The sequence below is a fragment of the Perognathus longimembris genome, chromosome 15 (genome assembly GCF_023159225.1).
Source record: "Perognathus longimembris pacificus isolate PPM17 chromosome 15, ASM2315922v1, whole genome shotgun sequence".
Classification (NCBI taxonomy): Eukaryota; Metazoa; Chordata; class Mammalia; order Rodentia; family Heteromyidae; genus Perognathus; species Perognathus longimembris.
Genome location: NC_063175.1, coordinates 14,012,325 through 14,038,894, shown reverse-complemented (window position 1 = coordinate 14,038,894; position 26,570 = coordinate 14,012,325). Strand labels below are relative to the sequence as shown.

At 46.5% G+C, this 26,570-nt stretch overlaps 1 protein-coding gene across 2 annotated transcripts in view; it reads right to left on the bottom strand.

The window, feature by feature from the left end:
- The window catches only part of Vav3 (vav guanine nucleotide exchange factor 3), a 328,577-nt gene extending 305,060 nt beyond the window's left edge, over positions 1-23,517 (bottom strand). For both annotated transcript variants that reach the window (XM_048363568.1, XM_048363566.1), the window contains exon 1: positions 23,293-23,517. In XM_048363568.1, the coding sequence (XP_048219525.1) occupies positions 23,293-23,496 (204 nt within the window). In that variant the 5' untranslated portion in view covers positions 23,497-23,517. The remainder of the gene's footprint in view (positions 1-23,292) is intronic.
- Between the last annotated feature and the right edge of the window lie 3,053 nt (positions 23,518-26,570).

The window sequence follows — 26,570 nt, the reverse complement described above, 5'->3', positions numbered from 1 at the left end:
GCTAGGACCTGAGGAGACATACCCACCTTCCATCCCTCAGGCACAGGACAGAAGTCTTCCCCTTAAGGAAGGCAGGAGGAGAAAGAGCTCTCAGAAGGAGCCATGAAGGCCAGAGGCAAGAGGCCCTCCAGAACACAGACTGTGGACAGCAAAGCCCAGGAGAATGACGGGGTCTCAGCAACGGGGAGAGAGAAATTCTCAAACACTGAAAGATTTGTTTCCTGTAGAAGCAGAGATGTAGATGGGAACAATAAGAAAAGGAGCTGGAAGCAGTCATGAAAGGAAGGGCAATTCTTGCTTTCAAAGGGATAACTTGAAGCCTGGAAAAGAATGCTGGAAATGCAAACAGTAAAACAATTCTGATTATGTTTAATCACCTGCAGAGACACTGGCTGCCATTTTTTCCCGGTTCCTTATTTTGGGTAAGCCCACGGGTGTCTGTCATGCCTCACAACACCGACTCCATAACATGCTCGATTTATTTCCAGGTCTCCAAGTAGCCATGCAGCGTTAGGTCGAGAGCTGCAACCACTGGGCATTTAATAAGCACTTACAGAATGAAAGAATAATGAAACATGAGATCTTTTTTTTTTTTTTGAGATCTCTTGTCTCTTGTGTAAAATAAAGTTTCCTTAGCGTTCTCCCGGCAAAACTGCAAGTGAACTTGCGTGGCTTAGCAGGGAGTAGTTAAAATAAAATTGATTACCATGTTACAAAGTTCCTTCTCTGAAGTGGAAAAGGAGGGAAGAAGAAAATCTCAATAGCCTGGGCTCCCTTTATTGGTTTTATAGCTCATTTATACCCATTACTTTATATCACATACAGTTTGAATTATAGATGAGCACATTCATTCTCAAAAGGTCTTTCCTTCCCAGATACCCAGCACTCGCCTCCATCTTCTACGCTTCAAGACGTGAATGTCCTCACTGCAGTGATACCACAAGAATGGTCACCCATCTTTCAGCCTTGAAGGCCCTGATGTTGAGAACCTGGAGGACCTACACTAGATAATACTCCTATTTGCTCACTTGATGTAGAATCAGAGCAAGTGCCAGTGTCTCGTCCCTGGAATGCTAGCTACTCCAAAGGATGAGGTCTGAGGAGTGTGGACAGAAGCCAAGCCAGCCGGGAAAGTCTGAGACTCTTAGCTCCCATTATCCACCCCCTCCAAAACAAAAGCCAGAAGTGAAACTGTGGCTCAAGTGGTAGAATGCTGGCCTTGAACACTAAAGTTCAAGGACTGCACTCAGGCCTTAATGTCAAGCCCAAGGACCAGCACCGAAAGAGAGAGAGAGACAGACAGAGAGAGACAGACATACAGACACAGACAGACACAGACAGAGAGATGACAGAGACAGAGACAGGGGCATGGAGAAAGAATCAGATGGGAAATACACAAGTCAAAGAGAGAGAAACAAAAAGTATAACCTTTTTTAACACTTGAAACCTGTATTTAGGGGAAGGGGTTAAGTTAAGGGGTTAAAGATGTTAGGTTAGGTCAGAATGCTGTCATCCTTCCCACTACCAAAGACCCAGGGAAGGACAGTGCTTGCTTCCTCCATGACTCATCTCAATGGCCAGAGGCAGAACCAAGAGCCCTTTTTGTGTAGCCAGCCAAGCTAAGACAATCCCAGAGGTGGCTGAGTTACACTTGCCCACAGAGAGGACTCACCCTTCTTCTCCTGGAGAAAAATGCAGGAAGGGGAGACAGGCCTCCATAGCTGCGGCAAGTCCCTCCTCATGAAAACAAGAACGCTGGCCATGAATATGCCTCTCAACAATCACCTGAGTTTTCTTCTTAGGGACCGAGGCCCAGCAGTAGGAGGGTTTTGGCTATCCCCCATGAAATAAAGACACCCATTTTCCCACTGATCATCAGGCACTTTCCCGTGCCCACTAATGCCCTTGAGTTTTCTCTCAAGATCACTGCTGTAGAGCAGGAGGAAGAAAAGCCTAAAACAGATCGGACAAGTATATCAAATAAGAGAATGCTGAAACTGGAAGCCATTCTCTGCTTTCTTTTTGATTACAAACTATGCCAGGCCATGTGGCTCACTGGGGCCTCAGATACTGACTCAGCTTGGTCTCAACTCTTTGATATCCTCTATTTTTTGTGCATATTCTGGGACTTGAGTCTCAGGGCTTGGGCACTGTCCCTGAGCTTTGTGTGCCCAAGGCTAGCACACTACCACTGGAGCCACAGCTCCACTTCTAGTTTTGTAGTAGTTAATTGTTGATAAGAGTTATAGACTTTTCTGTATGGGCCGGCTTCAAAACTTGATCCTCAGATCTCAGCCTTCTGAGCAGGTAAGATTACAGGCATGAACAACCAGCAACCAGCTTCTTCTACTTCGTGAAAGAGTCCAGAGAGTTGCAAGGGTAAGCCTGTCCCAAACCACTAAGTTTCCAAGAAAAGTCAATTCTCAGGCCTTGGAGCAGTCAGCTACCACCACAAACTAAACAGCGTTCAGAGAATCTGGCACACCCCGCAGCAAGTCATCTGAAGGACAGGGACGCAAAGGGGCATACAACTGTTGGGTTCAGCTTTAACAAGATGCCCATAATACCATGCCAATTTCCCGAAGTTTAACTTTTCATTAGAAGATAATTATCTGCGGAGGAATGAATGGATAAACTGAATGTGATAATGACAATTTCCTTCCTCTACAAGGAAGGAAATTCTTATGCCTATTACAACATAGATGAACCTTGAGGTTATTATACCAAATGAAATAAGTCATCACTAAAGAACAAATATCCTATGACTCCATGCACAAGAAGTACTGAGAGTCAAGTTCAAAGAGACAAAAAGCAGAACGGTGGCCGCCAGGAGAGGAGCTGCACAGAGCATACACGGAGCTTTGGTTAAGGAAGCCGAACGAGTTCTGGAGAAGGAGAGCAGCCAGGGCCGCAAGACCATGTGCGCATTCAACGATCAGTGATGAGCCCCAGGTTTATAAATGGTTACAATGAGCCAGGCACCAGGGGCCCAGGCCTATAATCCTGGCTCCTCAAGAGGCTGAGATCCAAGGATCAAAGTTTCCTGCCTAAACAGGAAAGTATATGACACCTCTATCTCCAGTTAACCAGCAAAAGGCTAGACATGGAGGTATGCCTCAAGTGGTAGAGTGCCACACTTGAGTGGAAAAAACAAGAATGGGAAGCCCCGAGTTCAAGCACAACTACTGGCACCAAAAAAAAGTTAAGATGGTGATTTCACTATTTCATGCTTATGTGTATATATTATATTTATAATCCATAGTATATACATATTGCATGCATATACATGTTATATTACATATAATACATGTTTTAGCACAATTTAAAAAGCAAAACCAGCTGGGCACCAGTGGTGGCTCATGTCTATAATCGTAGCTACTCTGAAAGCTTTGGTTCAAAGCCAGTTAACCACCAGAAAGCCAAAAGTGGAGCTGTGTGGCTCAAGTGGCAGACTTGATCAAAAGAGCTAAATGAAAGCCCTGAGTCCAGGTCCCAAGACCAACACAAAAACAAAGAAAAAACACAGACAAATCTGGTGAAGAGAGGAGACTGTTTCCAAACAGAAGACAAATTTTGACCCTGAGCATTTGCATGCTGGAGGAAAATCCAGCTCTGGGTCATGTCCTCAAAGGACAGTGACACTTTACCATGGTGCTGCAGAGACAAGACCCGAGGCAGAGGACCATCTTTCCCCAGCCTCCATCTCCCCTTTCCTAACTCCCAATTCTTTAAGCCCTATACTTCTGGTACTCCGAGACTAAACCAAATGTAGGCTCTGCCTAGGACAGGCACTCTCTTCATCATTTTTAATAAGCAGGAGTTCTCAGTCTGAGGACGCAGCAGCATCTACTGTAACCGCCTCTTGCTAAGCGATTGCTTTGGGCTGTGAACACTTATTAATGAGGACGATCCTCTCTTTGAACTTCCTCCACCTGGGTTTCAGCAAATGCCGGGATGGCTTCCTGTCCCCTAAGCCTGCATTTCCCAAGGCCTGTGAGGACACAGAATTAGCATACCTGCGCGTTTCCAGGGCAAGCTTCTCAGTACATTTTCCTATACCCGATATTTGCTTTCCTAATGTATTCCTCAATATTTTATCATATCAGCTCTCCCACAGGGAAGAATTGAGATTTTCTGCACAGGGCCTATGACCTCCATACATATATTTTACTCCTTTTCTTTTTTCAGTTTGGTTTACAGATTGGATTGTGCTTTAGCCTGGGTCAGCATGGAACCAAGATTCTCCTATCTCCACGTCCCAAGTAGCTTGGGGTTACAGGTCTGTACCACCATGTGCAGCCACATTTAATCACTTTAAACGCATCTTGTCTTTAGCCCTCAGCTCCTGAGTTACATGCTCCCAACTTAGAGATAACTCCTTTTGAGAATATCAAAGCAAGGCCCTGGTAATTCCAGCTACTCAAGGCAGTGAGGTCTAAGGATCTCAGTTTCAAGCCAGCCCCAAGCAGACAAATCCAAGACACTCTAATCTCCAATTAACCACCAAAAAGCCAGAGGTGGAGGTGTAGTTCAAGTGGTAAACTGCCAGCTTTGAACAAAAAAGCCACGGAGAAATGTGAATCCCTGAGTTCAAGCCCCAGTACCCACATAATAAATAAATAAGCAAGCAAATAGTCATCCACATCTGGCCTGGCCTGGACTGCTCCTCTGGAATGTGCCTCATCTTCCCTGCTGTCCCTCCAAGTCCTAACTCCATAGAGAACTTAGGGGTGTCCCTGCAGAATGCAAGTGACACCTGCTTACTCAACCACAGGGATTTTATCATCTTGAAACAAACTCTTGGGTGTCTTATACCACCAATGGGCTAGTGGACCTGATGAATGTTTCATATAAATTATTTTTAAAAATTACATAAAATCCCCTGTGGGCAGATGTAAACTATAGCCAGTTCACATATAGTAGAAGACAGAGAGTTGTATTTCAACCTAGCCTAGCAAAACATCTTCATCATGCACAAAATACAAAACCAGATCCAGCCCGGAGCTATACAAACCAACTTTCCAGCTATGTAACTAAGTCCTTACTGAGGCTCGTGGCTCAGGCCTGTAGTCCGAGCTACTCAGGAGGTTGAGATCTGAAGACTGTGACCCGGAGCCAGCCTGGGCAGACGGCCTTGAGACTCTCATCTCCCAGAAAACAGCAAAAAAGCCAGAAATGTCGCTGTGGCTCAAGTAGCAGAGCAATACCCTGAGCAAAACAAAACCAAAAAAACTAAGGGACAGCATCCAGGCCCTGAGTTGAAGTCCAATACACACACACACACACACACACACACACACACACACACACACACACACACACACACACACACACACCCTGAAATGTTAAAGGAACAACTTATGAGTCCTGGTGAAAGCAATTTGGGTCTTGCCCAACTCTTCATTCGTTAGATTCCTTGAGGCTCATCACCACATCTACCTCGTGACCCTGGAATGAATCTCTCTTCTTTCATGTATCCATCTATCCTTCCCTAAGGTCTCTTCTCCAACCTCACATATAGGTCAGCTTTTTAGCCTACTCTGAAATTTTCAGTCAACACTGCTCCTTTACTGGTAAGTCCAAAAGTTATTTTTCAAGCCACTGCGGTTCCTCCTTGATTTTAATCCAAGTATTCCAGGTATAGGCTTTCTTAATCATTTTATTATAAGGCATGTACTAATTTTATTGAGTTATCTATTTCAACTCAAAAATAAACCACATTTTTTTGTCACATGTGGGGCTTGAACTCGGGGATAAGGAACTGTCCCTGAGCTCTCTTTGCTCAAGGTACATTCAACCACTTTAAGCTACAGCTCCTCTTCTGGTTTTCTGGTGGTTAATTGGAGAGAAGAGTCTCACGGACTTTCCTGCCTAGGCTGGCTTTGAACCATGATCCTCCAATCTCAGCCTCCTAAGTAGCTAGAATTAGTTATGAGCCACCAGCCACCTAGCTTAACACATATTTCTTAAACAAGGAAAACATCTCTTATTGTTTTCTTATTAACAAAATCTTCATGTTGTAAACAATCCTTCCATTGGTGAAGCTATTGTTTCATGGCTGAAACAAGTCAACAAATCTGGTAAATACAACTCATGCTTCACTGGCAAAAAAAAAAAAAAACCAGTTCCGTGATCTAATGAACAGAACTTATGTAATTAACAAATCTAGAGCAAATCTATAACTCTTGTTTCTCTGGAGCTTCTGCTAGAGTATTACATAATGCTTCCATCTCCCCAGGCAGTTACATAGCTCAGCTGCTTTCAGGTCTGGACTTTGAAATCTGCCCATCTGCAGGAAGGTTCGTTCTTGGTCACTGAGGTTGGTTCTATGATAAGTGGTCTATTTAAGATGTTGTAGATAAACTACGAAATTACATAATATTAGGCCCTCCAGGGCCTTCCTTTGGCCTGCAACGAAATAATTAACTGCATGTGGTAAAGCCAATGTATCACTTCCTACCTTGGCCTGCTTCTCACAGTTTAAAAGAAGAATCTAACACAACACTCCTGAAACCTTGCTACTTTCACAATCTGAAATCCTGTCCTATGAACTTGACTAAAACACAAGTGGCAACTGCTACTGGACACCAAATGGTTAAGAAAGTCCAATCCCTTCTTCCAACTCACCTACTGAGCCAGGCCAACCTTTACCCAACAAACCAAAGGTATAAGCCCTTCTAGCTATCCACCAAGTGCAACCCAGCTGTGCATGGGGCACAAACATCTATGTTCGTGCTTGATAAAGCCCACTATATGCCTGGGAGCTGGAGGGGGGCAGCATCTTCAACACCTCCCCAGAGTCAAAACAACAGATTCTCCCCTTTCCTACAGAGTGAAAAACCCCACGAGCCACAGAGAAATCACATCGCAAAGCAGGTGTTCTTGGTAAGAGCTAATGCATGCTAGAAACTACGCTCACGGATGCAGGCTCTCCTCTCCTGTTTTTCCCTCCTCCTTCTCCATACAACAAACAAGCCGGACATATTACAGGCTTCTTCCTGAAGGTAGGAGCTGCCCTGCGTAGTGGATCGTCTAAGAACACGTGGTCTAGAAAACCATCACTTTGCAGGCAAGTAGGTCTCAAAGAGAAGACACACATGCAACTAACTCACACACCCCCAAGTGTACTCTAACACTGAAACACAAGTGCTTCCATCAGCAAACAGGAGGTATGGTATGGGAGACACGGAGTCCTCTAAAGCAGACCTCTCACAGGCAATGGGTAGGGTCGAGAGAGACAGGGGAGAATGGGAAAAGGGGCCGCGCTGATCAAGATGCAGGGGTTTCCAAACTGGCATGTTGACTCAAAATCCCTTCATACAACTCTGTAGAGATAACTTTTTAAAACTATTATTTGTTTTTTCCTTTTTGGTGGCAGTCCTGGAACTCAATTGAACTTAGGGCCTGGGTGCTACCCCACTTGAGCCACAGCTCCACTCTGGCTTTTTTTTTTGTTGTTTAATAGAGATAAAAGTCTCATGGACTTTCCTGGCTGGGCTGGCTTTGAACCACAATCCTCAGATCTTAACCTCCTGAGTAGCTAGGATTACAGGAGAGAGCCACCAGCACCCAGCTAAAAGTCTATACAATTTTAATTAAGAATAAAATATAACTCATACTCTTATATCCTTGGTTCCTTGTTATGTCTTCAGAGAGTAATCAGAGAGTTTAACATAGCATAGGTTCAATAAATATTGTGAATGGATAAAAGAATGAAATCTACTTCTGAAAGGACAACACGTAGTTCTGGACTTGCAGATGTGAAGAGCATAATGTAAAGTGGCTTATGCTTTTGGGACATACAAACCAAAAGAGCTGGAGGTCTAGAATGAAAGGAAATGTACCAGGCCTCCTCTAGCCTCTCAGGAACGCTCATCTTCATCACCGAGTGCTGCTCTGCTGTTCAGATCAATAGGACTCTCTGCTCGGCCTCCCAAATGGTTCAGGTAATATTATTATAGGTCTTGTTAGAAGAATGTGACAAAGATACAAGATCGCTTGGTGCCTTCCAAGTATCTGCCCTCTCTTCAGACTGGCCCTCATTACATGAGAGATAATGTAAGAAAAAAGGCAAGCAGGATCTTATTTAATTAAGAATACATACATTTGAGGTCTTAAAAGATCTTTGAAAAATAAATGCCAAGTCTCAGAGCAAAAACTCTCTCTCCTGTGTTTATGGCTGATCATAATAGTGACTGCATGCTTATTTAAACACTCCTAAATATTTAAATAACTACTTAGCTAACTACTTAGCAGTAGTTTGGGGGATGATGCTGAGACCCAGAAATCAGTGACTAAACTGCAAGTGACCCCTGCCACCATCTGACTTAGATCTAGCAGGAAAATGGGCCATGAAGGAAATATTCATAATGCGTTGTTGTAGAGAAGGAAAAATTGAAAACCAAGAAACTAAAGGCAAAATGGCAAGTTTGGCAGGTAGAAGAAAGAGAGTGGGGTGAGGGATAGATTCTGGGAATAGAAACGTACCCACGGTGGCTATCACAGAGTGAGCAAGGCAGAGAAGAGAAGCTAGAAGACAGAGGATGGCAAGTCGGGCCCAGACGGTCTTAATGACTCTCTGAGCACAGGGAAACACTCTACTGATTACAAAAGAACTGATCAGACTAGTGTCTTAGGCGGGTCTCTGTCTTCACTGTTTTAAGGTACTGATACAGTTGGGAGAATATATATGGGGAAATTAATCAGGGGAAAGTGTCCAAAGGAAAGCTAGAATAGGAAATAGAGGTACAGATGGATGAAGACAATGAAAGCTGGCACTATAAACACCTTGTGCAACTAAGGACTTGACAGATTCATGAGGTAATAACTATTTTCACTCTACTTTACACTCTGGTAAGAAACCAGACCTAGAGAGTTAAATGACTTGCTCCAAGTAATTCAGCAAATAAATCTCTGGACTGGAAATCGAACCAAAGGACATCAAAGTCTCTGACTTAAGACTTTGGAAATTCGACATTTTTTCAGTCCCATAGAGGTGTGTCTCTGAAAACTCTCTGACAGTATATTAACAAGATTTATTCCAAGTTTTTATAACTTTTGACCTAGAAATTTTATCTTGGAATAAATCTGAAAAATCTAGACTCATGCTGTCTTTCCTTTTCAGTCTGGCTTCGTACTCGGATCCTCAGATCTCAGCCTCCTGAGTAGCGAGGATTACAGGTGTGAGCTGCTGGCACCTTGCACGTACTTTTTCTAATGATGAGCATGAGGCCTGTGTGTTCCTACTTTCTCATAAGAAAAGTCTTGGGCTTGTTTTTCCCAAGCCAAATGACCTTGGTCTGAAATCACTGCACAGATCAGAAGCCACAGCTGCTGGTCATTAAAACCACATTGCTGAAGTTGAATTCTCTCTAAGGTGCTCGCTTGCCAGCTCCATGGTCACATGCCCTTCTACGTAACAAAAGTCACTGCAACAGTCCGCCGCATAAGACCATCCTTTCCCAGAACCTGTGCTGTCCGTGAAGGTACTGGCTGCATTTTCCTCAGTCCAAAACTAACTGGTCTGAATTCCTGAGCCCATGATTTATAGTTTTTAGCTACCATCAGGCTAATTTTCAGCTACCCCTCCTTTCCATTTTAACTTACAACCTATACCTTCCTCATACTTAAGTAGGCTTAATAAAAATGAATGAAATTAATATTTATTGAATACATCCAAAGTGCAAATACTGACTTGAACACATCACATTCAAGTTCTAGTGTGTGTACATACGTACATACATACACATACACACATACACACACACACAAAATAAGAAGCCATTATTATCTCTATTTAAAAACTGTAGAAACCCAAGATCGTATGTGGAAGAGCTATGATGCAAACTCAGGTGGATGTACCCAAGGCAGTATGCTGTCTTCCACCTCAACCTTATTAGGACAGTATGTCAACATAAAAACCTTAGGCTTTAAGGTCAGACTCGAATACCTCTCAAAGATAAATAGAAATGGAATTTAACTTGAAGCATTTACATGGAGAGGAAAGGAAGGAAGGGGAAGGAGAAGAGTAAGGATAAAAACATGTAGACATGTATATGTACATAGGTAGATAATGACATAGACATACATGTGTGGCGAGGTAGATATGGACACACATATGTAAATAGAAAGGCAGATAGATAGATATGAGGCCTTTTACTATGATTGCTTTATAAATGCTTTCTTTCATTTAGCGTATTTTATGTAGCACAAGAGAGGACTATAAGCAGTCACCAAGCAGACAAGGGTATCAAGCAGCTTAGTGTCAACTAGGTACCTGAGAAATTTAGTCACATGCATCACTAAACCTGTGGATCCACTTGAAACTGAGATCTATGGAGGAGAAATATTAGATCCATCACCAAAATAGACGTATAAGACCATTTCAAATTAGTTCACATTTCCTCATCATTTCTCTCTTAACTGGGGTCATTAAAAAGAACCACCTGATTTAAGAAAACAATTGAGAATTCAATAACGATTTAATCCTCTCGGCCACTGCAAAAGTATTGTTAAGCTCCTCATTTGAGAAGGTTTGCAGAAGTCCTGATGCCAAGTTCTCCTCTTAAACAGTATCTCTAGAAGCGCCTAAGTCTTTCTGTGTTAGTGCTTTTCTGGGTCCAGACCTCTCAACTCCTGCCTTCTCTTTCAAGAACCAGCTGCTATATTCTACTGAACTGACAGCTTAGGCTCTACAAAATGCAAGGCTCTAGTCCCAAGTTCTCCAGCACCAGAAAGGATGTGAATGTGAGCATTTCTCCTGTGTCTGACTTGAGCTTACCAACTTTCCTTAGCCAACACGAGGGCTTCATCCTACTTGAAGGTCAAATGACAGGAAACTTGAGAAGCCCTGCTCCATCAACACATCTTAGAATATCGACAAAGGGCAGAATGAGTCTGGTGATACTTTCCCCATCAGGCACTGCGCAATTAACATAAGAGCCAGCGGCCCAGGCCTCTACACCTAGCTATTCTAGAAGCTGAGGTGTAAAAACCGAGGTTTGAAGCCAGCCTGAGCAGGAGCGTCCATGAGACCATGATCTCAAAGCTGGGGGATGAAGCCCCGGTTTAAGCCCCCCGGACTGAAACACACAAAGATCATAAACAATCATCTGGTGCTCCAGTCTATATACACCAAAGAGGTGGACTATAAAGGATGTCACTGCCGGGCAAATTTCAGCGCTGATGCCATCAACGATATCTCATCACTGCTCCGAATTACCATTGTGTGCGGGAACCTCACTAGCACTGGAGCCTCTCTGCACGCTCTCCATCTCACACACGCCCTCCAGTTCTCAAAGGTCCCGCCAGGGTCTTCATCCTACATCTCCCACCCGGGGCACAGTGCACCCCCAGCAGCCCGGTGCCATCGAGTGGATGACTCCCCTTCCGCACTCCTCTAAAAGCGTCTCATCCTCCCAGCTTACCCAAAGCAGAAGCCTCGTGTGGTTACCTTTCTGTACCCTGCACACGGAAGGGACAAGACACGTCTACAGGTAGAACTATCCTGAGCCATCGATGCATACGCCTTGTACGCGTGCACATGAAAACTCCACGTGGCAACATGAATGGTGTACTTTGCACATCAACACAAGCACTACCTACAGATCACGCAGGTCCATGCCTATCATTGTAGCTCAGACAGCTCTCCAGGAATGCAGTCCACCAGGCTCTTCAAGACTCCTAGTGACACAGGGTCGGAGACTGGGTTTCATTTTTTTAGGCTTCAGCCCCTACTACAAGCTCTAATGTTTAGATATGATGTCTCTCTCTCTCTCTCTCTCTCTCTCTCTCTCTCTCTCTCATGTACTCACACACACTAATTTCCTTGAAAACTGAACAAACAGATAGCAGATAATCCATAAACTGAGTATAAAGTGACGGAAAACAGCCAGGTGCTGTTGGCTCACACCTATAATCCTAGCTATTCAGGAGGCTGTGATCTGAAGATCAAGGGTTGAAGCCAGTCCAGACAGAAGAGTCTATAATTCTCTTATCTCCAATTAATCACCAAAAAGCCAAAACATGGAGCTGTGGCTCAAGCAATAAAACACTAGCCATGAGCAGAACAGTTAAGGGACAAAACCAAGGCTATGAGTTCAGATCCTAGTGTTGACTCTCAGGCACACACATACAGAAACTGAAAACATCTTAGATGTTTCTATTTGAAATCTACTCATTCTCATTGCAAAAAACATCATGCCGAGTCGTGTTGCACTAGCACACACATCTTGCTTTTTGCAAGCATTTTCCCAGTCACCGCCTCGTGCAAATCACCAGATAGCCAGTGGCTTTGGCAATGCTGATGGTAAATTTTGCTGAACTTGGAATTAGGACAGTTGGACTCTGGACCGTTTTTTTACCACTTCCTGTCTGTGTGACCTTGAGAAAAGCCCTTTAGCTAGTGCACATCTCAATTTCCTCCTCTGTAAAGCAGTGATAAGATCATCCTCTTCCTGCCAAACTGACTGAAGAGGACGGGGGAAGGAGGCTGGATGGAAGGAAACAATAGCCTTACTGACTACCTACGGAACACCAAGCATTAAGTATATCTGTATTACTGCGTTCTCACCACGATTCTGCAAAAGCCAGGTTTGTTGTTTTTTGAATGAACAGGAAAATTTGCTATTGGCCATTGTGTTGTTAAGGGCCAGATCTTCATGAGACCAGGATACCTCCCGAGTGACTCTGCATCTGCATTTGCTGCTACTGCTTTACGTACAGAAGGCAAAGCGGAAGAGAAGTGGACACTTGCTATGGCCTGTCAGAGGCAAAGCGGGGACCCGAACTCAGGTCTCTTGATTCCTGACCTTTACATTTCACCGTGCTGTACCCATGAGCCCCGGCAAAGACATAGAGAGACATGGTGCTTGTTTATTCAGACCAGCTGTCACAGCTCTATTTTAAGGCAAGCACTTTGAAAATCATGGAAGGTGAGTATCAAATGTGTCATTAAATATTCCCTATTAATTGACCCTTTGAGAACTCCCATGTGAGCGGCTCAGGCTGCTGGCTTACCATTACAGGACTGGCTCAAAGGCTGGCTGCACTTCTTATGGCTCATTGTCTTCAAAGCACTTTTCACATAGTGCCACAAAACACACTTCTAAAATAATTGTCCATGCAAGTCAAAATTGTTGCTGTTTATGGTTCTGCTCAATAAATACCCAAGACTGAGAAGAGCGAATGTAAACTTAAGATTCACCCTCCAGAGACTCTGCTACTAGGGTGAGGGGGGCACTATAATATTCCACATAAGCCAGGTGGGGCGGCTCACACCTGTAAGACTAGTTACTTGGGAGGTTGAGACTGGAAAAGGATTCCCAGTTTGATACCAGTCAGAGCCACAAGTTCCTGAGATACCTTTTCAACCAACAGCTGTGTGTGGTGGCATTTGCCCGTCATTCCAGATACTCTGGAGTCTTAGATCAGGAAGACTATAGCTCCAGACTATCTTTGGAAATAAATAGTCTGTGACTCCATCACAGTGGAAAGAAACTGGGCATGGTAGCATCTGTCTGTCAGCCCAGCCATAGCAGGAAACTTAAAAGAGGACAGGGCTCCAAGTGCAGGTCACAAAAAGCCAAAGGCTACCAGCACAAAATAGAAAAAGAAAGGAGGGACAGAGATAAGGCTCAGCAGCGGAGCACCTTGCTAGCAAGCACAAGGTATTGAGTTCAAAACCTAGTATTGTCAAAAATGCAAAACAGACACCTATTCCTCATGCTATCTAAAACAAGAATCTGTTCACTTCCCAGAATAGCTATCATAAAGGGAGAAGGAAAAGAGAAGCATGCCAAAGGATGCCAAGTAAAACAGCAGTGCTCCCTACTCCGGAGGAAACGGAGGCTCTACTGACCACGGAACAGGAAACCACATGCTCAAGGCCCCCCCTCTGAAAGAACAGCACTGAAAGGCCAAAAGGTCCAGCTAGCCTCATTTTCTCCTTTTGCCTCCTTCACTTGTCTTTGCTTTCCCAGCTAACTGTATTTTTTTCCATCACAAACCTGACAAAATCTGCCCCCATTTTACTATGAATAGTGACAACCTATAGTGTGTTAGTAACAGCCACAAGACCAAAAAGATCACGCACAGAAAGCAAAGTGCACAAATGGTGTGGGCTGGCGGGGGGGGGGGGGGAATTCACTGCTGTTCCTGCTCAAATGTACCAATGACCTGGAAGAGGAAAACTCAGTCATTTTAAATGTTCAAATTCACTAAGATAAATTTGTTAGTTAACAGGTTATTAAACCCTTCTTAGCCTGAGAGAGAAATACCACTGGGGATAAATCACAGTGCCTGTTTCGTGTTATTGTAACCACTCAACGAGATGCTCTACTATAAGTATAAGTGACTGCTTTGCACAGCAAATGTTTCCAAAGGAACAGAGCAATGGTTGTATAAAGAAGTACTATGTATTTATGGAGCAGTCATGGAGCTAATAAATTCATTTAGACCTCACAACCAATCCTAGGAATTAGGATCTTTGATTAGGTCTACTTTGGAAATGAACAAATTCAAGGACAGGTCGAGCCACGCTCTGAAAATTACTGTTGGTAAGTGGTGGAATATTGTTATCTGCTATTATTAGCAACGGCACTTAATGGACAGGTATTTTTAGATTTTAATGACACAGATAGTGCTGAGTGTGTCATGTTAGTTTTCAAATGTATACATGTACCAGTGGAAAATAGTAAACAAAGAGTCATCATCTTCAACGTGCCAATGGATTTATGCCTACCTATGTACATATGACCCCTTGTCATTCTACAGATGTGGATCAGTGAATCAGCCTAGCACAGCCTCAAGCAAGTCACAGCCTGGATGAGAGATAAATAAGAAAAGAAATTGCACAACAGTTCAGGGAATGCTGCACTCCACCTATACACACATACACACACAAACACACACCAGAGTGTTGCGCAAGGCCGCTCACAAGCAGCCACACCTGGGAGTCACAGAAAACCTACTGCCAAGGTGACTTGAACTGAATCTTCTAGAAGACACCAAGGCACGTGAAGAAGAGAAAAGGGGATATGCAAGAGTAGGGAGCTATTTAACAGCATTGCTCATTTGAGAAACCCTTCTCCCTTCTCCTTTTCTACCCTCTTCCCCCACCTCCTAAAAAAGGTTAGAACTACAGAGTGGAGAGATGAAATCGGACTACATCACCAGCTTGTTGTATGCTTTCTAAGCACTGTAGATTTATTTGCGGTCCATTTGGAACCACCGGACAGGCAGAAGGAAGTTGACCAAGCACCTGCCCTAATCGCTCAGGCCGAACCATAGTCACTCGCCTGCAAATGGGAAAGATTTGCAAGGCAACTGACAATGCAGGTGGCATGGAAGAAAAGTGAAAAAGTAACCAGCCTCTGCCAGGAGCACTAGAAATTCACCTCTTAGGAGAGGACCGAAAGGATCTTCTGTGGGTACCTATGTGGAAGGTGTTGGGAGCTAGAGAAAGCTCTTCTGTGATTTTGTCAATTTCCCTTGATTAAGATGAAGAATTCTTTTTAAGGGCTAGACACTGTGTTGAAAATGAACTATACAATTTGCGGGTGGGGATGGGAGAAAAAGTAGAAGAGAACAACGAAGGGGTGACATTATCCAAAAAGAAATGTACTCATTACCGAACTCGTGTAACTGTAACCCCTAAGTACATCACCTTTATAGTAACAATTTAGAAAAAGAAGTAGTGGAAGTCGGAGCAAAGAAGAGAGTCATCTGGAAGGACCAGAGAGTAACTTGATCTAGAAGGGTTTTCACACTTTGTGGTAGCAGAACCCCTTTTACACTGAAAAAAATGACCATTGGGAACCCTCTGCAGCTTTGGTTTGTGAGACAGCATGCATCAGTGCTGATTAGAATTCCAAACTGAAAAAAAGATTTAAGCATACAAAAGCACATGTTCACTGTTAATCCAACAATGATACCAGCAAAACCACCAAGGAGGCTTTGGAAAACTCCACTACATATTTAAAAGAAAAGGAGAGATAATGCCTTCCTATTATATAAAAAAGAGGTCTGGCCCTGTGGCACCCCTGAAAGCATGGCAGACTGCCAGCAGTCCTGGCCCACACTTTGCCAACATGGAGGGTAGATAAGCATAACCTGCCACTTGGGCTCCCCAAAGTGGGAAGGGTCGGCATGGCACACCTTCCATCAGCTTCGGCAATTCAGCGGGAGGAAGGGAAGCAAGTCACAGGACCCGTTCAACTAGGGTTTTGTACGAACAAGATAAGTAAGAGAAGCTAAGGAGGTACCTTCTACACTGTGGTATTTAAGGTGATTAGGAAGGAAACGAAACCATGAAGGCAACAAAGAGATGGCAGCGGTGGTAGGCACATTAGTTCCAAAGCTTTTCAGGGATTCGCAGGATAAACCAGACACAAAGGGGGAAAGAGAGAGTGGGATGCTTGAAATGGTGAAGCCAGGAACTGGTGGAAACATGGAGTCCAATATTGCAACCCCAAGGACTCCCCTTCCCTCTGGGATACGCCCCTCCCTACAATCACCCAAGCCAGAGTCTGGGGTCCTGCCTAGATCTATCAAACTCCCTCTGCAGTACAATTCCCCTAAACCCTAGCCATTGCAAGTTTTAATGATCCCTCTGCTGCCCCCCCCAGCCCCTTGCTCTGGCCTACGCCTCTCTTTGACTGAACAAGCCAGACATCCTGCTCAATCCCAGTTCTATCCCCATCCAATGTCCTCAACTTTATGCCATGACTGAATTTCACCCACAAAGTGCCCATCTCAATGGAAGTGGGGCTGTACAACAGGCAGACCTAGGCTAGCCGGGGGTCAGATCTGGGGGTCTGTCATGGTGGGTGAATACCACGGATGTCATGAGATGATACAGGGAATCAAATATGACATGAAAAGACAACTAAAGACAGTTGGGTGCTGGTGGTTTATGACTGTCATCCTAGCTACTCAGGAGGCTGAGATCTGAGGATTGCAGTTCAAAGCCAGCCTGGACAAAAAAAGTCCATGAGACTTTTATCTCCGGTAAACTACTCCAAAAAAGGAGGAAGTGACATTGTGGCTCAAGTGCTACAGCACTAGCCTTGAGCACAAAGAGGTTCAGGGCAGCACCTAGGCTCTGAGTTCAAGCCCCAGGACCGGCAAAAAAAAAAAAAAAAAAAAAAAGACAACTAAAGAAAAGGCTTGAACATGTTTTAGTAATGTTGAAATAAAAAGGACACTGAGAAGGAATGAGAGAAGAGCAGAAGAATGTAATGAGGAGAGAATGAAAGAGAGAGAGGGTTCCAAGAGAAAGGGAATGATCGGAAATGCCAAGTGCCAAAGGGAGTTGTTTCTTTTTTTTTTTTTCCAGAGGGGCCCAGTAATGGAGGATCTGATAATTAGAGAACATACAATTTACATGACCCACATAATTTTCCTCATCATTTTTCCCATTTTCTCTCATCGGCTCTGGCAGCTCCGAGTTTGTACTTGAGTAAAATGTTTCATTACTGAAATTCCTATGAAAGCCAGGTCAAGTCACCAATTCTCCCAATAGAACAAAAGTGTAACATATCTTAGCTACTTTAAAGGCCGAAGCCCAAATGACATTGAGTTTAGCATGATGCTGGCAGATGACGCAAACGAACAATTTCACACTTCTGGGAAGAAAAATTAAATCATGACATTATGCTGGGTTGAGTGAAAAGGTGACTGGAATACTCATTCTTGTTTGGCCAATTAGAGAGAATGTGGGGTTCTTTGTTTTGTTTTTTCGCCCTCCTTTCTGTATAACACGTTAACCTGCACACACCATCACCTCACTGAAGGACAGGGAATAGAGCCATGTAATAAACACCACAATGCTGAAACCAACGTAATTATGGTTTTTAACATAGCATTATGTATAGAGGAAATAAAGTTCTCTTTGTTTCAACTTGTTAAAACAGTAACAACACTGAAACTCAACTGAGTGTTAGCAAGCTGGAAGAGAAGCCTAGGAACAATAGTGACATATTCTTTTACAGATGTGTTCGTCTGATACTGTGCCTGAAGGATGAAATCCTATGGAAGTAAAGTTCAAATGGTAACCCAAAGAAAGGCTTTAGGAATATAGTAAGGTTATGTTACTCTATGTCTGAAACGTATGTTTGTATATAAATGTTGTCTAAATCTACAAGAAATCTTTTAATAGACATAAGATGAAAATCCTATGTGACAATAAAATGACCCACTCTTGGCCTCTTTTTCTACAACTAGACATGACCTCACTTTTCTGTTCTCTTCAACCTCCAAGGAAATGTCTATACTTGATATCTTAATCATAATCAAGTCTCTCTTCTTTTCCATTAGGTTTTTGCCTACCACACACCAAATTTGTTTTCACAAAGGTCATCAAGAAATGTGTGTGGGGCTGGGAATGTGGCTTAGCGGTAGAGCGCTCGCCTTGCATGCATGAAGCCCTGGGTTCAGTTCCTCAGCACCACATAAACAGAAAAAGTCAGAAGTGGCGCTGTGGCTCAAGTGGTAGAGTGCTAGCCTTGGGCAAAAAGAAGCCAGGGACAGTGCTCGGGCCCTGAGTTCAAGCCCCAGGACTGGCAATAAATAAATAAACAGCAAATGCTTGCAGCATGTTCACTTTGAAAGAAAAAGGTATATGAAGAAGTGTGTGTGTGTGTGTGTGTGTGTGTGTTTTCACCAGCGCACGTGTGCATGTATAGACACTGAGGATTGATCTCACGGCCTGAGTGCTCTCTCTTAGCTTTTTCACCCACAGGCCAGAACCCTACCACTTGAGTCACATCCCTACCTCGGCTTTTTGCTGGTTAATCAGAGATCAGAGTCTCACAGACTTTGCTGTTGCTGCTGATCTCAGCGTTCTGAGTAGCTAGAATTAGTCCCCACCTTGTGCTGTTTAAATTGACTCTCTCTTCAGTCCTTCTCTACTCCACCTACCAGCATTGACATGTAAAGCCACTGCTTCTCCTCTTCCTTCACTTGGTTTACTAGAACCCATTCCCTCTCTAACCTCAAAGATAAGCAGCACTCGGTTCACTCCCAGGACACTAGCTCCTAGACCCTATCATCCCGACTCTTGATCTTAACTACCATCTCTACCTTGATGCTATGTCTCTGACTTCTCCAAATGCCTGTTGAGCATTTCCATAGTATCTACTGGGCATTTGAAAGAGAACTGGTTCCACATTTCCCTGCCCTCTGCCCCAGAGACACACCCAAAACTCATTTCCTCTTGTGATCTTCTTCATAGCAAATGGCAGTTCCATCATTTCCCCAGCTCAAGACAGGAAGCATTCTTTTACTTCCTCTCTTCTGCCTAAACCCCTCATCTGAGTGAGTCTGTCAATTTACCCCTGCTGGCTCCCCTCTCCCTTCAATGCAAAAGCATTTTACCCTGTCCTGGTCACACCTGCCAAGCTTCCAGTCCAAGTGACAACACTAGCCTGACTACCTACATGCTTGCTACTCAGGGTCTACTCAGGACAAGGCCCCTGGTGAAAAGACCAGTCAAATCAGTCATGCCTTTGCTCAAACCGTCAGCTGGTCTCGCCTTGTGCTCAGAGGAAAAGCCAAAGTAATTGTGAGGGCCCACAGTCCTTTTTTTTCCCCCTCACCAACCTCATTCCTTCCAATCTTTCCTATCCTGGCTCTACCCCTCTGGCCTCTTCCTGTTCCTCTACCTCACAACATTCCTATCCACGTTCCCTCTCCTGGGACTATTCTTTTCTCCAAATATGCACATCCTGCCTTTCCTGACGATCTCCATAAATTGAATAAAGTACCTTCTGCAAGCTCAAGTCACATTTCTCTCTATTGCTTACCCAGTTTCAAATGTTCTCAGTGTATATTCTATTGCCTATTGTTTATTTGTGTAAGGTCTACCTCCCCCACCATCACATAAATATCCCTTCAGAGCAGACTGTTGAGTTAGTTTACTGCTCAAAGGCAGTGCTCTAAATAATTCCTGACACCTTGTACAAAATGAACAAAATGAATTTTAATGGAAAAAAAACACCTTTAGGCTGAAGAACAGGCTCAAATGGTAGACTGTCTGCCTTGTAAGTAAAACGCTCTGAGTTCAAACCTTTCATACCTTTCATTCATGACGGACTAGTTGGTGTTTAACACAACATAAACTTTGACTATGCCTTACATAGTGGTCCAGAAACCTCATCAAATGTATTCCTAAAACTCTAAAACATAATACATAGCAAAGATTTTAATCAGAAAATAAGACCCAAATCATCTCGTCAATGACTGACTTAAGATTGGTTATAGGCACGAATCAAGGCAGAACCATGGGCAAAAGGTGGCAAATCACCAGGCCTTCCCCTCGAGGGCACGGTGATTAGCAGGAAGCTCTTCTCCAGTCACTGACAGATTTATTATATTGGATGAAAAAATAAATCTAGTATACATAGATACCAAGTTTCTTGGATTTTTCAATTTTATTTAACTTTATTCTGTTACCAAATGAACATGTTACATGTTTACATAAGTGTGATGTTTCCATCTTTAACCTACTACAGATAAAAGCAAAACCTAAACCAGTACTTGAGACATACTTTTTTAAAAATTGAAGACGACCATCACATTACCAAGATGACAAAACCAGAAAGAAGATGATGTCCACAGACAGGAAGAGGTAAGAGAAGTAAGATCTCATTTATGCTTCTGTTTTGAACAATACTCAGTTTAGGAATACTCTTAAGATTGTAGCCTATAATTGGGCAATTATTATTTGCAGGGTTATTTATATTTTAATGCAAATAAGGCAGAAGGATGACAGAAAGAAAATGAATTAACAGCCCATTCACTGGAATAAACACCCTTATTAAAAGAGGCTGCTCATTTTATAGCCTCTTTTGGGAAACTAAACAGGCAGCAAGGAAAATATCAATAAAGTTGCCTTTGTCTACATCTGCTTTGAACATTTTTCAGAATGAAAAAAAATAAACTTGTGAAGGGAGAGCTTCATACTTTTCCTACTATAGAAGGTCACGTGCTATAAGGAAATGGTCTATTTCAAATTAGTGTCTTCAACAGAATCTAAGTCAGGTTGAAGAAATGACTCTTGGACACAGCAAAAAGCCACAAGTACTAAATAGTAGCACCTCTTAACTTCAGGAGAGTAAAACTCCACTGGGATGCATGGCACTGAGGTGGCCTAGTTACTCCAGAGGCTGAGATATGAGGATCATGGTTCAAAGCCAGCCCAGCAGGAAAGTCCGTGAAACTCTTACCACAAGTTAACTACCAAAAAAGCCAGAAGTAGAGGCTGTGGCTCAAGCAGTAGAGCAAGTGCTCAAAAAAGACAAAGCTCAGGAACAGCACCTTAGCTCCAGTTTCAAGCCCTAGAACCAGCACGCATGCACACGCATGCACACGCACACACACAGAAATCTGATAGAAGGTCCTTTAAGGAAGGTAGTCAAGAAAGCTTTCTCTGAGAAAGTGGCAGGTAGGCACGGGCATGAAGGGAGAGAGGGAAGTCAGGACTGTAAATGTCTGGAGAAAAGATGAGTCTTCCCAGAGAGGCTAGGAAGTGCACTGGGTGACCAGGGAATTCCCTACACACTATGAGCAGAACTACTAGGATAGGAATCTCATATAAAAGAATAGCTAGAACCTTCCCTCAGAAGATAAGGGGGTAGAAGAAATATTTGGAGATGTCAGTAGAATGGAACTTGTAAACTTTCAGAGTTAATTGTAGTCTGTTATTTTTGCTATGGCAATCGTGGGGGAGAAAATACTAAGAAACACGTACTAGTAAACATTTATTCAGTATATACAGTATGTGCTGAGCCAGTCACCTGTCAAATAGGTCGATTCATTTCATAAAAGCATTCATGTTTCACTTGAGAATTTGATGACAACTTATATAATATGAATTTATCTTCCTTAGCTCTCATCTACTCAGCAACATTACCTTTCTGAAATGTGGCCAAGAATCAGGAAGGAAAGAAAACTAGCCATCACCATAGTCAGGAACTAGCTTTCCAGCATTTACATCTGAGAGATCTCACTCACCTGTAGTGAATTACAAGGGGAAAAAAAATGCATTGCATTTGGAACTAGAAATCTCAGGATTGGGAAGATTAAGAACTTGCAAGGACAACAATCTTAATAAAGATCGTTTAGCTGTCCTACTTACCTCATTACAACCTGGTGGTTTATCTGACAGCAGTATAATAATTCCTTCAGGGCAAATATCCTGGGATGCTCATTGAGGTACCCTCAGTAGGGAATAGAGCTCTTAGAGAATTGTATGTGCTCAATTTTCATTAGTGATGCTTATAATAATGTTCCCTAGCCACTGGAAAGATTAAATTACATCTCATAACATTCCGAGAGGAGAAAGAAAAAGGGGCTTTTAAAAAGATTTCCTTTCCATTGTTAACCTTCACACACAGGTTTGAAGGTTAAAGAGAGATGTTCAGCTGTCCAGCACATGTGATTATGAAGACTGAACAACCACTAGAAGCTCCAGGAAAGCCAAGCTCCAGGAGGCGCGCGCCAGTCCTGTGCGCCCTGCCGGAGGGCCCGGGCAAAGGCGATGGGACACGGGAGCCTGGGGGGGGGGGGGCAGGGGCCTGCAGCCCCCGCCCCGTGTGCTCTCTCCGAGCTCCACAAAGCCGGCGATCACCACGCTACTCGTGAAGGAACGTGGAATGGTTTACCCGTCATGGAAGCGCGCAAGGCCCCTCTACTCCCACGCGTGTCTGCCGGGGGCCGGCCTTCCCCAGGCTGAGAGCAGGGAAGAGGCCCCACACCTGGCACGCGGACCTCACTGAACCCTGGGAGCCGGGGACACGCGTAATTACACGTGGGAAGGGCAGCTCCTTCTCAGGGGCAGCACACTGGTTTCCGGGTGGCGGGGGTTCGCGCCCCGGCCGGGCTCTCTGCGCGTGGCGGGTGTACGGTGGGTCCCCCCGGGAGGGCGCACAGAGGTCGCGCCTAGGGTCTCCCCCTCCGGGGAGCGGAAACTTTCCGAGGAGCCCGAGCGGCGCGCGCCCCAGGAGCCCCGGCGCTTCCATGGGGGGCCCCGGAGCCAGGGGCGGGCCGGGGCGCGGCCCCCACCGCCCGCGCTCGGGACCCGACCCGGCGAACACCAGACCGAAGGCGGCGTCTCCGGCGGGGCTGCTCGCTTCCTGTCCCCGCTGGGGGGGAAGGGGCGCGGCTCCCACGCCGTCCAGGGGCTGGGGGTCCGGCTGTCCAGCTCGCTCGGGGGCCGGGGCGGCGGGGCCCGGGCCCCACCCCCACCCCCGCGCGCGCTCGCGGGCTCGCACCCCGCGTCGGGCGGTTGGTTACCTGGGACATCTGCGGGCGCAGGTTGATCTCGCGGAGGTCGAGGGCGCGCGCGCGGAGGTTGTTGAGCAGCTGGCACAGCAGGACCCCGTCGCGCAGGGTCTGCGCCAGGTCGAACACCTGCGCCGAGTCCCAGGTCACCCGGTGGTGAGCGGGCAGCACCCGGCACTGGATGAGCCACTGCGCGCACTGCTTCCAGGGCTCCATGCCCGGCGGCCCCGGGGCCCGGCGCGGGTCCTGGGGGCTCGGAGACGCCGGGCGGCCGGGCGGGGCTCCGGCTCCGGGCCGCCGCGGTGGAGCGAGTGCCGCGCGCCCTCCGCTCCGTGCGTGCGCCCCGGCCGGCTCGGGGGAGGCTCCGCTCCGCTCCGTGCGTGCGCCCCGGCCGGCTCGGGGGAGGCTCCGCTCCGCTCTACTCCGTGCGCCCCGGCCGGCTCCGGGGAGGCTCCGCTCCGCTCTACTCCGTGCGCCCCGGCCGGCTCCGGGGAGGCTCCGCTCCGCTCTACTCCGTGCGCCCCGGCCGGCTCCGGGGAGGCTCCGCTCCGCTCTACTCCGTGCGCCCCGGCCGGCTCCGGGGAGGCTCCGCTCCGCTGTACTTCGCTCTGTGCGTCCCGGCCGGCTCGGCGGCGGTGGCGGCCGTGCTCAGCTTCCGACCGGCGGCGAGCCCGGCGCCCCGCGACTGAGCCCGCCCCGCCGCGCCGCGCGCTCGCCGCTCCCCGGCCGCCAGTCCCGGGGCGCGGGGAGGAGGGAGAGGGAGCTCTCCGGCTGCCCGGGCTAGGGGGGGGGTCGGCGGCCGAGGGCGGGGCGGGGCCCGGCGGGGCGGGGCGGGGCGCGGGGAGAGGCGGGGAGAGGCGGGGAGGGGCGGGGAGAGCGACCGCGGGGATCCCGCAAATCCCCGGGCTCCTCAGCCCCAGCTTCCCCGGGAAGAGCGTGGCAAGAAGGCCGTCCTCCCGTGGGTTTCCGCCCACCCCCAGGGCGCCCCGCGCAACCACGGCCAGACCCCCCCCCCACGGCCAAACCCTCCCCGGGGCGCCCCGCGCAACCACGACCAGACTCCCACCCCGGGGCGCCCCGCGCAACCACGGCCAGACCCCCCCCCACGGCCAAACCCTCCCCGGGGCGCCCCGCGCAACCACGACCAGACTCCCACCCCGGGGCGCCCCGCGCAACCACGGCCAGACCCCCCGCCCCCCCGGCCAGACCTCCTCCGGGGCGCCCCGACCAACCACGGCCAGATCTCACCCCCCCACACCAGACCCCAGCCCGGGGCGTCCTGCGCAACCACTGCCAGATCCCCCCCCCCCCGGGGCGCCCCGCGCAACCACGGCCAGACCCCCGCACGACCAGACCCCACCCCCACCCCGGGGCGCCCCGAACAGCGTGGATGGAGTCTCCACGAACTTGAGAACCCTGTTCCCCTGGAAGCTTCCGAATGGCTTAATATTTGACGCGGCTTGGTGTGATTAAAAGCTGTGCGGGGGGGGGGGGGTGACCTGGGGACTCCCGGACTTCCCAGAGCAATGGAGGCGCTGCGGTGGGGTAGGGGGGACCGGGCGCTGGGAAGCTGGAGGCCGCCGGGGCCGAGCCGCCCCCCTCCCCGGCGGCCTCGCTCGCTCGCCCGGTTCCCCAGCTTGGGGTCTTCTTCTCGGGATGGGACGGGCGCGGGGCACAGCTGGAGCCCCGAGATTGCTTCGGAAGGTGTTTCTGCCCCACTGAAATGGGTGACGGCTCTGGCTTGATTGCTGACTGCACACCAACACACACACACACACACACGCACCTGCCCAAGAACACCAGGCCAGCGCGCACCGGTCCCTGACCCACAACCAGGTTTCAGAGCCCAGCGCCTCTGCCTTGGGCTCCTGGGGGCCCGGGGTGGGGGGCCGGGGGTGGGGTGACGGATGTTGGGGCCCAGGGTGGGGTGCCGGAGCAGGGGAGGAAGGGGCTTCTCGTGGGGATCCTTTGGGAAAGCATTCCTGGAACTCTGGGCATTAATGCTGCTGAAAGAAATCTTGTAAGCACCTTTCCATCCTCACGGCGTTGCCCTTCAAAACCAAGAAAAAGAAAGAAAAAGGATTTACATTATTCGTGAAGGCTACTTGCACACTGAACTCTTACTGTTCTATATAAATTATGATGGTCTTAGGCCACAATTCGAAGAGTTTTCTTTACAATTTTGATCCCCCTCCCCCCAAATAAAAAGGTTAAGATCCAGTTGGGGAAGGGGGGTTTTAGGTCATTTTGCAGTTTTATTGGCTATGTGTAGTTTTCTTTTATGGGCCCTGTTCATTTTATAAATAGGAAACCCTGTTGTTTTTTTCAAAAGATGATGTGATCTTCTCCCTTGGCTGTGGTGGGAGCCAGCACTGTTTACACAGTATTAAACAATAAATTTCCCTGACGATTTCCTTTCTTCTCACACCGTCTCTCCCAGGGCAGTTCCTCTCGTGTCCTATGCAGATTCCATCAGTAGCGTACCATTCCCCAGACCATGCTTTTTGGCAAGCACAGCAGTCCCCCATCCTTATTCAAGGGGCTTATTAAAAATTCCCAGGAATACCCACGGGCTGAGATAGGGAGGGGGGGGTGCTTGAGGAGCAGGCACAAGATTCCAGCTTCTACCCCTAACCCTGCAGACAAAGTATCAGTAGTTAACAGCCTATACTATTTTGTTTCCATACATAATACATAATAACATACATAAGTACATATGTACATACAGTAAAATAACTTACAAATTAGGCACATTTAAAAGTAGCAAGAGCACAACATAATGAAACACAACATAATGGCAATACATTATGAAGGAAGTTATTTAAAGCTTATGAGTTGTTTATTTCTGGAATTTCCCATTTAATATTTGGGCTGCTGTTCACAAGGGTAACTGAAACCACAGAAAGCAAAACCATTCAAAAGAGGCAACTACTGGAAATCTTAACTATCTTTACATAACTGTAGAAGCAAAACCCAACACATCTGAGTCGCCACTCAATGTGTTTAATTTCTAGAAATTCAATGGAAAAGACGGTTCCTCAGAAAGGAAGTAAGGGCAAACCAAAACGATGGATTGTGTTTCAGATAGTATTATATCATCCTTGAGATCTTGTAGAGCATTTCCAAAATCCACATTGTAATTATTATGTCAGAAGACAGACCTGGGTTTAGAGTCCAAACTCCACAACCTTAGTGAATCTTGTTCCTCTTCAATTTCAATTGCCACATCTGCAAAAGGGGAAAGATATTCTTTACCTCATAGGGATGAAAGGATCAAATGATTCCATACC